We start from the raw sequence: 14,655 nt of genomic DNA, 5'->3' as shown, positions 1-14,655 counted from the left end.
GTATATGTTTCTACCTTAGTGTCAGTATCAAGTTCTTTTGAAGTTCAGCTATTCATAACTATATGCGTGATAAAGCCACAAGCTCTTCAGAGCATCTCTTTACTACATTGATGTGTATACATTTCAGTTTCAACATCGGTCATTCTTATTGATTGTCAAAATCTGGACAGTTTTACTGTCATGGCTTTGATTTGTTGGAACTGGGTATGCCCAGTAATATTCATTTTTGTTTCTTGCAACCAACAAATAATTTAGTTTCATTACTGCAGCCTGACCTGGATTTTGATAGTTCATGTGCTGGAGTATATTTCATTTAGAATTTAATTTTTAAAATTTAGTCAGCTATCATCCATAATGCAAGATAAATGGTACATTTAATAAAATGATCTGATATGAATAACATTAAATTCTTACAAATAGGCATTCCTAAATTGGAACCATAGCCAACAGATTTTGTTAATCCACCTGTATTACTTTATATACAGTCGCAAGTTGTGGGCTAAAAGCAATTAATGAATAAGTCAGTGAATGGAAGTTGTATTTCATTTAGTCAAATTGGTCATGGTGCGTTGAATAATGGTAAAGAAAATGTTGCAAAAGGTATGCCAATAACTATCATTGCTAGCTTTAAAATTTATATAAATAAACTTTGGTTTCCCAAACTTTCTAAATATTCAGAAATAAATCATAGTAGTAGTATTTGCAAACGTTAATCACATAATTTACTTTTAACATTATCACTGGAAGAAGTTTGTTTAAAATAATCCCAACTTTTTTAAAAACTGCACATTTTGCACAAACATGTAATTCCTGTGATACCAAACAGTGAGTCTAGTGGCACCACTATATAATAGTCTAAGTGGCAGTGGTTATTATAATAGTGTTAATTCAACAAATTCATGATTACCATTAATTTTAAGATGGGTTGGACTATGATCATTAACTGTTTCAGTGGCAGAAATAGCAGGGTGGCACACAGATCCCAGGAAATTATAATGTGGCGTGTAATTTCCTGGGACTCCTGCACCTTAAAGAGGTCCCTTCAACTTGGATGCACTGTTACTAGTTTACTAACATTACTTTGGCATTGGCATTACTACAATTTTTCAGGAAATTCTGGGCCATAGTGTCCCTTGCCGACTGTAAATACTTGCAAAAGTTATTTATTAACACATGCACTTACATAATTCAAATTTATTCTTTCCATAACTATCCTTTGGTTTAGGGTGTCTGAAGAGCACAAATTTCAATTATGATTTGTTTTATATGAAATTTGAGCCTTTTTTAAATAAGGATATATTTTTATTAGAAAGGAATATCTCTAGATATCAAAAGATGATTAAATTAATTGTAGTATATAACCCAATTAAATGGCAATATGTGCTGAGATAATAAGAATTAGGAGTAGGCCATTCAGCCCATTGAACCTGCTCTGCCTGTTCTCAACTCCACTTTCCTGCCTGTCCCCAATAATCCTTGACTCCCTTGTCAGTCAATGACCCAGCATCCAATGTTCTCTGTGGAAGAGAATTCCATAGACTAACGACCCTCTGAGAGAAGAAATTCTTCCTCATCCCCATCTTAAATGAGAGACCCCTCATTTTTAAACTGTGCCCCCTAGTTTCCCCTGTGAGAGGAATTGCCTGTGAGGGGAGGCAATGGCATAGTGGTATTGTTGGTGGACTAGTAATCCAGAGACCCAGGGTAATGCTCTGGGGAGTTGGGTTCGAATCCCAGATGGTGGAATTTGAATTAAATAAAAATTTGGAATTAAAAGTCTAATGATGACCATGAAACCATTGTTTCAAAACCCATTGTTTTAAAAACTAATGTCCTTTAGGGAAGGAAATCTGCCTACATGTGACTCCAGACCCAATACTCAGACCCCAGACCCACAGCAATGTGGTTGGCTCTTAAAATGCCCTCTGAACAAGGACAATTAGGGATGGGCAATAAATGCTGACCTAGCCAGCGATGCCCACTTCCCAAGAATGAATTAAAAAATGCATCTATTCAATCAAGCCTATGTTTCAATAAGATTACCTCTCATTCTTTTAAACTGCATTCAGTATAGGCGCAACCCACTCAACCTTCCTCCTAAGACAACCCTTCATCCCAGGAATCAGTCTAGTGAACTTCTTCCAACGCAGGTATCTCCTTCCCTATATAAGGAGACCAAAACGATACACTGTACTGGAGGTGGGGTCTCACCAATGCCCTGTACAATTGTAGCAAGACTTTTATGCTCCATCCTCCTTGAAATAAAGGCGGACATTCCATTTTTCTTCTTATTTGCTGTACCTGAGTGCTCGCTTGGTAATTCATGTACAAGGACACCAGACCTCTCTGTACTGCAGCATTCTGCAATCTCTCTCCATTTAAATAATATTCTGTTTTGGTGTTCTTCCTGCCAAAGTGGCAAGATCACATTTTCCTACGTTATACTCCATCTGCCAAATTTTTGACCACTCATCTAACCTATCTATATCCCTTTGCAGACTCTTTTTGTATCATCCTCCTAACTTGCTTTCCTACCTAACTTTGCACCATTCAATTTGGCTATAACACTGTCAGTCCCTTCACCCAAATCATAAATATAGATTGTAAATATTTGAGTCCCCAGTTCTGATTCCTGTGGAATTCCACTGGTTACAGTTTGCCAGCCTGAAAATGACCCATTTATCCCGACACTGTTTCCTGTTCATTAGCCAATCTTCTATCCACTTACTACCCCAACACCATGAACTCTTATCTTGTGTAGTAATCTTCTGTGTGGCACCTTATCAAGTGCCTTTTGCAAAACCAGATGCACTACGTTTAAGGGTTATTCTTTATCCACCCTGCTTGTTATATCCTGAAAGAGCTCTAATAAATTTGTCAAACACGATTTCCCCTTTCACAAACCCATGTAGATTCTGCCTGGTCACGTTATGATTTTCTAAATATCCTGCTACCACCTCCTTAGTAATGGATTCTAGCATTTTCCTAATAATACGTATTAAGTAAACTGGTTTATAATTTCTTGCATTCTGTCTCCCTCCTTGCTTGAATAGAGGTGTCACATCTGCTGGGTCCTTTCCAGGACCTAGGGAATTTTGGAAGATGACAGCCCATGCATCCACTATCTCTGCAGCCATTTCCTTTAAGATCCTAGGATGCAAGCCATTAGGTCCAGAGGATTGTCAGCCTTGCGGTCTTCCTAGTACTTTTTCTCTCATGATCATGATTGTTTTCAATTCCTCTCTTCCTTTTGCCCCTTGCTTTTCTACTATTCTTGGGATGCTTTTTGTGTCTTTTACTTGAATATTCAGGTCCCAATCTTGATCACTTTGAAGCCATGTCTCTGTAATGGTTATCACATCATACTAATTTATATAATACTCAGGATGAATGGCTCATAAGAACAGGAGTAGACCAATTAGGTGTGAGTTTGTACTTTGCATATTAAGGATGATGCCTGACACATGGCAGACAAAATGTGTGCTAGATATTTTTACCTCCAGTATATTGATTTCGAAGTATATGTATCTATTAATCAGAAAAGAAACAATGTCCTCTTTTAAAGTGGGTGATTTTATATTGTTTGTACCAGCTTCTGAATTCTATCTTTAACTTCTAGCTTGAGAATCATAGCATAACCGTTTGGCTTGACATGCTTCTGCCAGCTCTTTGAAAGAGCTATTCAAGTTAGTTGTATATCCCAGCTTTTTCCTTCAACTCTGACCTCTTGAAGTACAGATCCAATTGCCTTTTGAAAGATCAAGCGGGATGCTTTGTCCTGGATGGTGTTGAGCTCCTTGAAGGTTGTTGGTGCTGTACTCACCCAGGCAAGTGGAGAGTATTCCATCACACTCCTGACTTGTGCCATATAGACACTGGATGAGCTTTGGGGAGTCGAGAGGTGGATTACTCGCCGCAGGATTCCCAACCTCTGACTTACTCTTGTAGCCACAGTATTTATATGGCTGGTCCAGTTCAGTTTCTGGTCATTGGTTACCCCCTAGGATGTTGGTAGTGGGAGATTCAGCAATGGTAATGTCATTGAATATCATGGTTAGATTCTCTCCTATTGGAGATGGTCATTGCCTGGCATTTGTGTGACACAAATGTTACTTGCCACTTATCAGCCCAAACCTGAATATTGTCCAGGTCTTGCTGCATATGGACTCAGACTGTTTTGATATCTCGGGAGTCATGAATGACTCGGTATGACTCTAACCAGCGGAGAGTTTTCCCCCAATTTCCATTGACATTAATTTTGCTAGGGCTCCCTAATGCCACACTGGGTCTAATGCTGCCATGATGTCAAGGGCAGTCACTCACCTCAACTGAGTTCAGCTCCATGTTTGGATCAAGGCTGTAATGAGGTCAGGAGCTGAGTGGCTCTGGCGGAACCCAAACTGAGCGTCAGTGAGCAGGTTATTGCTGAGTAAGTGTCGCTTCACAGCACTGTCACTGATACCTTACATCACTTTGCTTATGACTGAGAGTAGACTGAAGGAGTGGTAATTGGCAGGGTTGGATTTGTCCTGCTTTTTGTGGAAGGACATACCTGGGCAATTTTCCACATTGCCAGCTAGATGCCACTGTTGTAGCTGTACTTAAACAGCTTGGCTAAGGGCACAGCTAGGCCTGGAGCACAAGTCCTCAGTACTGTTGCTTGAATATTGTCAGAGTTAGTTGCCTTTTCAGTATCTAGTGCCTTCATCTGTTTCTTGATAACACATGGAGTGAAACAAATTGGCTGAAGACTGGTGTCTGTGATGCTGGGGGCCACAATGGATCATCCACTTGGCATTTCTGGCTGAAGATGGTTACAAATTCTTCAGCCTTGTCTCTTGCAGTGATGTGCGGGGCTGCCCCATTATTGAGGATGGGATATTTGTGGAGCCCTCTCCTCCAGTTAGTAATTGTCCACCACCATTCATGACTGGATGTGGAAGGACTGCAAAGCTTGGATCTGATCCGTTGGTTGTGGAATTGCTTTGCCGCTATCACATGCTGCTTCCGCTCCTGCTTTTACCACTTTCAGGTGAGCCTTCCAGATCTTAACAATCCTTTGTGTAAAGAAATTTCCCCTCCTCCAGCTTTTTGCCAAATATTTTATATCTATGACTTCTTTCACAGGCTCATTTGCCAGAGGAAATTGTTTCTCCCTAATTGGTCTATCAAAACCCCTCATAATTTTGAATGCCTCCATTCAGTCCCCCTTAACCTACTCTGTTCTGAGGTGAGCAATCTCAGCTTCTCCACTCTTCACATAATTTCCTCATCCAGGTGAATTTTCTCTGTACCCAATAGAGCTGTGCCTCACGCCAAGACCCAGTCACCCAATACCCTTGTTTTCACAGGCTTACATTGACATTCTGGTGAAACGACACTTAAATTTTAAAATCCTCATCCTTGTTTTCAAATCCATCCCGTTGCCTTGTTCATCCCTATCTCTGTCATCTCCTCCTGCCCAATAACCATCCAAGATAAAAACAAAAAAACTGCGGATGCTGGAAATCCAAAACAAAAACAGAATTACCTGGAAAAACTCAGCAAGTCTGGCAGCATCGGCGGAGAAGAAAAGAGTTGACGTTTCGAGTCCTCATGACCCTTCGACAGAACTTGAGTTCGAGTCCAAGAAAGAGTTGAACTCTTTCAACTATTTCAACTCTTTCTTGGACTCGAACTCAAGTTCTGTCGAAGGGTCATGAGGACTCGAAACATCAACTCTTTTCTTCTCCGTCGATGCTGCCAGACCTGCTGAGTTTTTCCAGGTAGTTCTGTTTTTGTTTTTAACCTTACAAGATATGTGTGCTACTCCAATTCTGGTCTCTTGTGCATCCCGAATTTTATTCGCACCACCTTTGGCAACCAGGCCTTCAGCTGCTGAGGCTCTAAGCTCCAGAATTCCCACCCTAAATTTCTCTGCCGCTTTACCTCTCTTTTTCTCCTTTAAGATGCTCCTTAAAACCTTAGGCTTAGCCAGTGCTATGTGAAGGTTTAGGATGGCTTCCTTGTTTTTATATTCAGTGTCCCCATTTACAAAGTCATATATCCCTACACTCTCTTAACTTATCAACTTACCCTGCCACCTTCAAGGATTTATGAATATGTAACCCTAGGTCCCTTTGCTCTTAAATCTTCCCTTCCCCTCAAAATATTACAATTTAGATTATGCTGCCTCATGTGCTTCACATTTATCTGTATCAAATTGCATCTGAATGTTTGTTCATCAGCCTATGTCCTCCTGCAACCTGTTACTATCCTGGTTCACGACTTACTACATTACCAGCGAACAAGATGGTAGCAGACTACCTAAAAAATCTTGATGAATTGCAAGTTTTAATTTTAGCTTTCATTGGATAGAGACGTCCTTACTTTTGTCTGATGTTAATTTGACTTACCATAATGAGATCTCGTTTAAAATTAATGAAGCAGCAGGTAACATATAGTAAAATTTAGGCTATTTAAGTACTATTAGAAATGGTTTATGGGCTCACAGTGTTTAACTGAAATGTACAAAATTGCAACAATTTTCGTTTTCTTTATTACAAATTATTTTATCCCTCTGTTATGGTTTTCCCATTCAATTGACTAATTTCTTGGCCTAGGGGTGGTGGGAGAACAGCCAGGTCCTAAACCTAGCAGTGTCACTCTTAAATTCATTACCAGTTTATAGGTTATCCTCTTTCCCCAGCACGTTCCATTTTTTTGGTTTACTTTGCACAGATGATATGACCAAGACCTGGAATTTACCAAGAAGAATGTAGTCATGCCACTGCATCTTGCTACTTTATGGGATTAAATCACTGGCATTTTGTGGCATGGTGCTTTGTGACTTTTTCTGTACTGTTCCATGTTGCAGACCTTGTATTAATGCTACCAGTTAAATGACAATGTTATGAATTTATTATACATCTACTGCTGTCCTGTTGCATATAATTCTTCATTTTTCCATGAATTGTACATTTTAAATGTTTTGCAACTCTTATCCCAACCCAAAGAATTTCTGGGTTCTATTTGTATGTAATTTCAAAATATTATTGGTATGTAAATAAAACAAATATTGAATCTTTTTTGAGCTTGTGTACTGCTCTTTATATCAATCAACTAATCATTTATCTTTGTGGAGCTTTGAGTGCAAATTGTCTCTCATTTGCCTACATAAACAACATGAATAATGCTTTGGCTATACTGCATTTTTGGATTTAAAGAAGTGAACAACACTATATACATGTACATGTATGTATAACGAAATATCTGCCCTGTCATCATCCTGTTTGAGGTGTGTTTATGTGTTTTTACTATATAAAGCAAGTTGTGTAAGGCATATCCACTTCTATTTTGCTTCATTTAAAAAGTGCTAAAACTCAGCCACAACGTAAACATTCCAAAAACATTTTCCTAAAATTCCAAGTTATTGTGAATACAAGTAGTTGAAAATTCATGGCCTAAGGAGGTATATTTTGCCAGGTAAAATGCAATGTTTCATGGTAGTTTCAGGCAGTTGTGATATAACCTAATTTCCACAAATGTTTGTTTTACTTCAAAAGTGAATATTGTGTTCAAGACCTTTAAGATGTTTTTGTTCTTTCTAACATACCTTTGTTAATTTTGTAGGTATTGGGATGGACACATGTGTTATTCCCTTAAGACATGGTGGACTTTCTCTGGTTCAGACAACAGATTATTTTTATCCCATTGTTGATGATCCTTATATGATGGTGAGAAAATTTTAATGTATTTGTATGTAATGAGTAACATTAAAATGATTTACATAACTCATTGAACAAAACATAGGCATTTACTACCTACCTCCACTAATTTACTGTTATATGTACATGATAGAAAATAATCTGTCATGTCACAAAAACAAATTAAGCTTAAAACCACATATTTGTTTTGTGCTTATGCTATAACATTTTAACCACCATGATTATTTTGACCAGCCATGTTTTGTTTATACCTGCTGTTATTGGTGCTATAAACTATTAATAGGTGATTTTTTTAAAACAATATTTCTAATCTGTGTTCCTTGTAATCAAATATGCCAATTTTAACTAGCTGTCAAGTGCCCCACACTTTATACACCAATTAATTTTATCTATGTATAGAAAGGGTAGTAAATACAATCCAATACATTCAACCTGCACTTCTGGTCATCTTTATTTGCTTTTGATGATTTGAGGATTATGTGTAACTAGAAAAATCGCTAGACATGTACTGGTCTGTTCAGAGTTGAGTTTTTTTCAAATTGCTTAGCTTAATACTATGAACTCTGAAGAGTTGCGTAAAATGAGGTGTCTGGCATATGATCTCTCTGTTTTTATTAATATAATGTAGCTCTGTTGTGAAGTACAGTTACTTCCATCTTAGCAAGCAGCATTTAACTACTTTCTGTTTTGTCTGGAAGGAGGCACTGAGAATGCAAATAAAGCTATATGACAATTTTTAGCATTTTAGGTTGTAAAGGTGGTTGTAAGAATTCTATTAGCTTAAAAATATATTTAGTTTCTTCTAGAAGTGAATATGGCACTACTTTTCAAGACATTTGTAAAGTTTCACAGTGAGTAATACAGTAATAAAGCTATAATTCTCCCTGCCTGTCTCATACGATGGATGCAAAATTATATTTTTTGAGGGAGTCTGCCATTGAACTGAAGCAATTTACTTGCCCCTCGTTTACCTCTAGGTTAGCAGCTAAAAATCACGACTGCGCTCAAAAACCCAAACTGTGTTGACAATGCTGCAGGAAATCCATTAGATTTTTTTCAGTCATGGGATGTGGGCATCGCTGGCATGACTAGCATCTATTGCCTATTCCTTATTGTCTTTGAGAAAGTGTGGAGGTGAATCACTTGCAGGCCTTGTGGTGTAGGTACTTTAGATAGGGAGTTCAAGGATTTTGACCCAAAAACAATAAGGAATGGCAATTATATAAATAAGGATAGTACGTTAGCTGGAGGTGATGCTGTTCCCAATTGCCTGCTTTTCTTGTCCTTCCACGTGGGAGAGGTCACAGTTTTGATAGGTGCTGTAGAAGGAACCATGATGAGTTGCTGCAGCGCATCTTGTAGATGGTACATGCTTCAGATACTTTATGGTTCAGTGGTAATGGAAGGAGTGAGCATTTAAGATGATGGATGGATGCTAATCAAGTGAGCTGCTTTGTCTTGGATGGTGTTAAGCCTCTTGTCAGCAAGCAGGAACGGGGCCGACACGTAAAATGACGCAGGGCAACGTTGGGCATGCGTCCTGACGTCACCGCGCCTCATTCCGATCTTTAGTTTGGCGGGCACATACCGGAGTTGGCTGCTTGCCCACTGAACTGTCAATGACCACTTAAGGCCTTTATAAAAGTAATTATCCCAATTAATGGACCTGCCCATCCAACTTAAGGTTGACGAGCAGGCGAAGAGCCCAGGCAGCCTTCAGAAAAAACATGAATCTTCATCCACGGGCGGGATGGGGTTTCATGAGGGATTTAAAATGTGTATAAATTTTTTAAACAAAGGTAATTGATATATCCCTGCTCATGTGACAGTGTCACACAAGGGGACATGTCAGGAATTTTTTTTCTCCCTTTTAATAGAGTTTTCAAACTTGAGCTGAGCTCCCTGAGGCAGCTCTTTGCCTCAGGGAGATCTGTGCACTCTTTTGTGCACATGTGCGAAAGAGCGCACTCCCGGCTTAGGGAGTTCCCCTCCGCCCACATGGAGCGCATAGCGGATGTCCGGGTGACATCACACTGGGCGGGCCTTAATTGGCCCACCCATGTAAAATGGCGGCGTGCCCCCAATTGGGGGTGCCAATCAGGAATCCGCCCACCCACACCTGCACAACTCCCCCCATTGTGGGGGGGGGGGGGGGGGTGTAGATGCTGCCCTTGAGTATTGTTAAAATTGCACTCATCCAGGCAAGTGGAGAGTTATTCCATCACACTCCTGACTTGTACCTTGTGAACAGTGAAAACGCCTTGGAAGTTCAGGAGTTACTTGCCCCAGAATACCCAACGTCTGACCTGCTCTTGCAGCCACTGTATTAACGTGTCTGGCCCAATACAGCTCCTGGTCAGTGGTAATCCCCAGAAAGTTAATGGTGGGGATTTAATGGTAATACTGATCATTGCCTGGCACTTAAGTGGCAAATAATATTCATGCCATCAGCCCAAGCCTGAATGATGTCAGATCTTGCTGTATGTGGGCACAGACCTCATCATTATCTAAGAAGTTATGAATGGAACTGAACATTGTAATCATCAGTGAACATTCCTATTTCTGACCTTGTGATGGAGGGAATGTCATTGATGAAGCAACTGAAAACAGTTAGGCCTAGGACACTACCCTGAAGAGCTGCTGCAGCAATGTCCAGGGACTGAGATGATTGACCTCCAACAATTACAACTTTTCCTCAAGATGGTGGGAAGTTTTCCTCCTGATTCCCATTGACTTAGTTTTACTCAGGCACCTTGATGTCCTACTCATAATGCTGCTTTGAAGCCAGGGGCAGTCACTTTTACTTCATCTCTGGAATTCAGCTCCTATGTCTGTATTTGAATCGAGCCTGCAATAAGATCTGGAGCTGAGTGGTCCTGATGGAACCCAAACTGAGCATTGGTGAACAGGTTAATGGTGAGGAAGTGTTATACTCAGTTGGTGAAGGAAGAAACCAGAGCCAGTCTTAACTTGGAATAGGTTTATTCACAGAGTGAAACATTACAGGTATATATCTCCTGACTCCACTCTATTCCTGTGTCAGTAAGTGTTTCTTTATTTGCGCTCAAGTAACCATCCAAACAATGACCTTCAACTGTATATAATTAACTTCAATTGATACAATGAACACCAAGTGCCACTTGATAACACTTTTGATAACACCTTCCTTTCTTTTACTAATGTTTGAGTGGGCTGATGGGACTGTGGTTGGCCAGGGTATGTATAAGATAGATATATTCATTAAACCCACTATTTTATGATTATAAATACAGTTTTATTCTGACCATAAAAAAAATCATTTGCGGTTGCTTTTCATCTTTTTTACCTTGAGGAAGACTTATTTGAATGACAGTATTTTAAGTACTTTGACTAAAATAATGTAGGCAACAAACACATTTAATAAGAATGTTACAATATTGTTCATCACATCTAGCTTTCTTCAAATTAATTTGACAATTCTGATGAAGTAAGCTTGACATCTGTATTATCTTCTGTGGTGTAAAATCTCACCAAGTGCAGAATTATTTTAATTCTACTAGGATGGGTTGTGGTAGCCAAAAACTTTGAAACAATTGTCTGAAAAATATTAGAATGTTAAAGTTCATGTGAAACCGCCTGATATTGTTCAACCTTTATGATTTTATTAGGCTGTATTACATCAAAAAAGAATTATTGATTGACTTTAGTGCATTATCGACTCCAGATTGGAGCTTCTAGATTCAATCGGAGACAATTTGAATTTGCAAACATCCAAATTTTAGTCTTTCTCATAACTCATACTTCTGCCTTGAAGGATCACTGTCTAAAGATGTTTTCTGCACTGCCCCCAGCACTCTGCCTCCTTTGTCTCTGACCAAAACTGGGCATAATACTTAAATTGTGGCCTGACCTGTGTATGATGTAGGTTAATGATTACATTTGATTTGGACTTTTTTTGTTTTGGTTATATAGTTCAGCATTCTATTGGCTTTGGGATTGTTATGTTGGTTGAGCATGATAATTGTACCAAGACTCCTAGACTTCCCTTAAGTTTAGCAATTTCTACAAAGTTCATGATGTGCTTGTCACACAATTTTCCCTTCTGTGTACAATACTGTACATTTGCTCACATGCATTTTGCAATTTCTGAGCTGCCTCTTTCAGTCCTATGGCTCCTCTAGTTTAGCATCTTTTGAAAAAATGTGATAAGTTTTCAGTGAATTTGAATAGAATTCATTACAAATTTGAAACACCAATCTGCAGGCACTTAGCCGATCCTGACATTTTTTTTATTCATGTGATGTGGGCATCACTGGCTAGGCCAAGATTTATTGCCCTTGAGAAGGTAGTGGTGAGCTGCATTCTTGAACTGCTGCAATCCATGTGGCATAGGTACACTCACAGTGCTGTTAGGGAAGGAGTTTCAGGATTTTAACCCAGTGACAGTGAAGGAATGACGATATATTTTCCAAGTCAGGATGGTGTGTGGCTTGGGAACTTCCAGGTGGGGGTGTTCTCATGCATCTGCTGCCCTTGTCCTTCTTGATGGTAGTAGTTGTGGCTTTGGAAGGTTCTGCCCAAGGAGCCTTGGTGAGTTCCTGCAGTATATCTTGTAGATGGTACATATTGCTGCTACTGTGTGTCAGTGGTAGAGGGAGTGAATATTTGTGGATGGGGTGCCAACCAAGTGGGCTGCTTTGTCCTGGATGGTGTCAAGCTTCTTGTGTGTTGTAAGAGCTGCACTCATCTAGGCAAGTGGAGAGTAGTCCATCACAATCTGATTTGTGCCTTGTAGATGGCGGACAGGCTTTGGGAAGTCAGGAGGTGAGTTACTGCAGGATTCCTAGCCTCTGACCTGCTCTTGTAGCCACAGTATTTAAGATGGCTGATCCAGTTCTGGTCAATGGTAACCCCCAGGATTTTGATAGTGGGGGATTCAGCGATAGTAAAGCCATTGAATGCCATGGGGCAATGGTTAGATTCTCTCTTGTTGGAGATGGTCATTGCCTGGCACTTGTATGGTGCAAATGTTACTTGCCACTTGTCAGCCCAAGCCTGGATAGTGTCCAGGTCTTGCTACATTTGGACATGGACTGCTTCAGAATGGTGCTAAACATTGTGCAATGATCTGTGAACATCCCTGCTTCTGACCTTATGATGGAAGGAAGATCATTGATGAAGCAGCAAAAGATGGTTGGGCCGAGGACACTACCCTGAGGAACTCCTGCAGGGATGCCCTGGAACTGAGATGATTGACCTCCAACAACCTCAACCATCTTCCTTTGTGCTAGGTATGACTCCAGCCAGCAGAGAATTTTCCCCCGATCCCCATTGCCTCGAGTTTTGCTAGGGCTCTTTGAATGCCGCATTTGGTCAAATGGTGCCTTGATGTCAACTCTGAACTTCCTTAAATTCCTCGAACAAACACCTATTGGGCAGTTACTTACCCACCCATTTCTGGATTTAAATAGCTTGGAGCTTAATCAATAGTCATTCTTTGTCAAATATGTCTTAAAAGCCATGGTACAATAGGTAAGGCTTTTCACAGTACAGTTCCTCAGGGACATTCAGAAAATGGTCAAGCAGACCATTATCCATATTAACCAATAATCCTTAAATTTAATTCTGATGATCAATTTCATTATTTTACATAGAATTGAAGACCAGTTGTGTGCAGTTGCTCATACCCTTCAATATGGGCACCTTGTTAGCCTACTGTACCACTGATCTTTTATGCATAGTTCTCGTTTCCTGGTTAGATAGCTGGGCATCTCCAACAAATATTATAACTCATCTGATTTCCCCCTTATAATTAACTCATTTGGCGTAAAAGCCATCTTTTTGTAATGACATATTTGTCCTGAATCCAGTATAGCATAACTGTATATTAGTACATTCACACCTGGTATAAGATGTGCTACCAAATGCCAAATTACTTATGATGGATAGGTTAATTTTTGTAACAAAAATGATGATGCTTTAACAGCATCTACTTGTAAAATTGCACAACCTGTTCATAACTATAAACAAAATAACTTATACTTAACATCTTTTAATGAATGCTTGAAGATGCATAACAAAGAAGGAAAAAAATGATCCATGGTGGTAATGCCACTCCTGCCCTTTTTCACTTCTTGCTGCTCAGAAATTGATTTGGGCAGGTCCCTCGATAAAGTGAAGATATGATAGACACTATCATAAGTCTGGAAACTATTATGCTCCCCAACTGAGGTTACCCCTGGACAGGCCGGACCCCAGAGTGGAACCCAGCTTGATAGATCCTAACTTTTAATTTGTTTGTTTACATACATGGAGAGTAGCTACTTAAAAGTCACAGGAGTCAGCTGATGAACTTTTAACAAAAGACTAAAACATTTATTAAACAAGAAAAGGTTAACTATATTACAATACTCCCTCACCCACAACTATACTTTTACAAATATATACAGATTTGTAAGGATATCACAAGTTATAAAAGCTGTCTTGTACTCTAACATCCACAGTAAGTACACAGTCCATGTACCAATAGGCACCCTGTGGTGAGACACACCTGAAACCAAGTAACAGATGCCCCCTCAACCACATGCTACGGATCTCTCCTCAACTCCCCCCCACCAACCCAGATGCTTGTTAGACCAAGAGCTAACCGGTCTCACTGTATTCCTTCTTTCACACAAGGGCTTCCGGTCTCCACTTTCCAAGAACTCACCTTGGAATCTTCTCCAACATTGATGCTTTCTCCTAAACCCCTTCCGCAAGGGTTCACCTCCCGGATTTTGAACTCCACTGTTCCTCTTCCCTGGGTTGCCACATGCATTCAAGCTGCCTGCCGCTCTTGCTCTCACTCTCTCTCTCGCTGTCACCAACTCAGCCATCAGCAGTACCACTACTGCTTCACATGGCCCATAGCAAAGAGTTACAGACCTTCAGTTGTCTCTTTGGACCTTCTTGCCTCTTGCAAGCTGTTCTT

General features: G+C 39.9%; 1 protein-coding gene across 3 annotated transcripts in view; it reads left to right on the top strand.

Annotated features, from left to right (window-relative positions):
• The window catches only part of sephs1 (selenophosphate synthetase 1), a 66,374-nt gene that overhangs the window by 13,285 nt on the left and 38,434 nt on the right, over positions 1–14,655 (top strand). For all 3 annotated transcript variants that reach the window (XM_041202339.1, XM_041202337.1, XM_041202338.1), the window contains exon 3: positions 7,612–7,715. In XM_041202339.1, coding sequence (XP_041058273.1) covers positions 7,612–7,715 — 104 coding nt within the window. The remainder of the gene's footprint in view (positions 1–7,611; positions 7,716–14,655) is intronic.

The sequence above is a fragment of the Carcharodon carcharias genome, chromosome 13 (assembly GCF_017639515.1).
Source record: "Carcharodon carcharias isolate sCarCar2 chromosome 13, sCarCar2.pri, whole genome shotgun sequence".
NCBI lineage: Eukaryota > Metazoa > Chordata > Chondrichthyes > Lamniformes > Lamnidae > Carcharodon > Carcharodon carcharias.
Note: the sequence above shows the minus strand (reverse complement) of the source record. Positions and strands in the feature narration are given on the sequence as shown.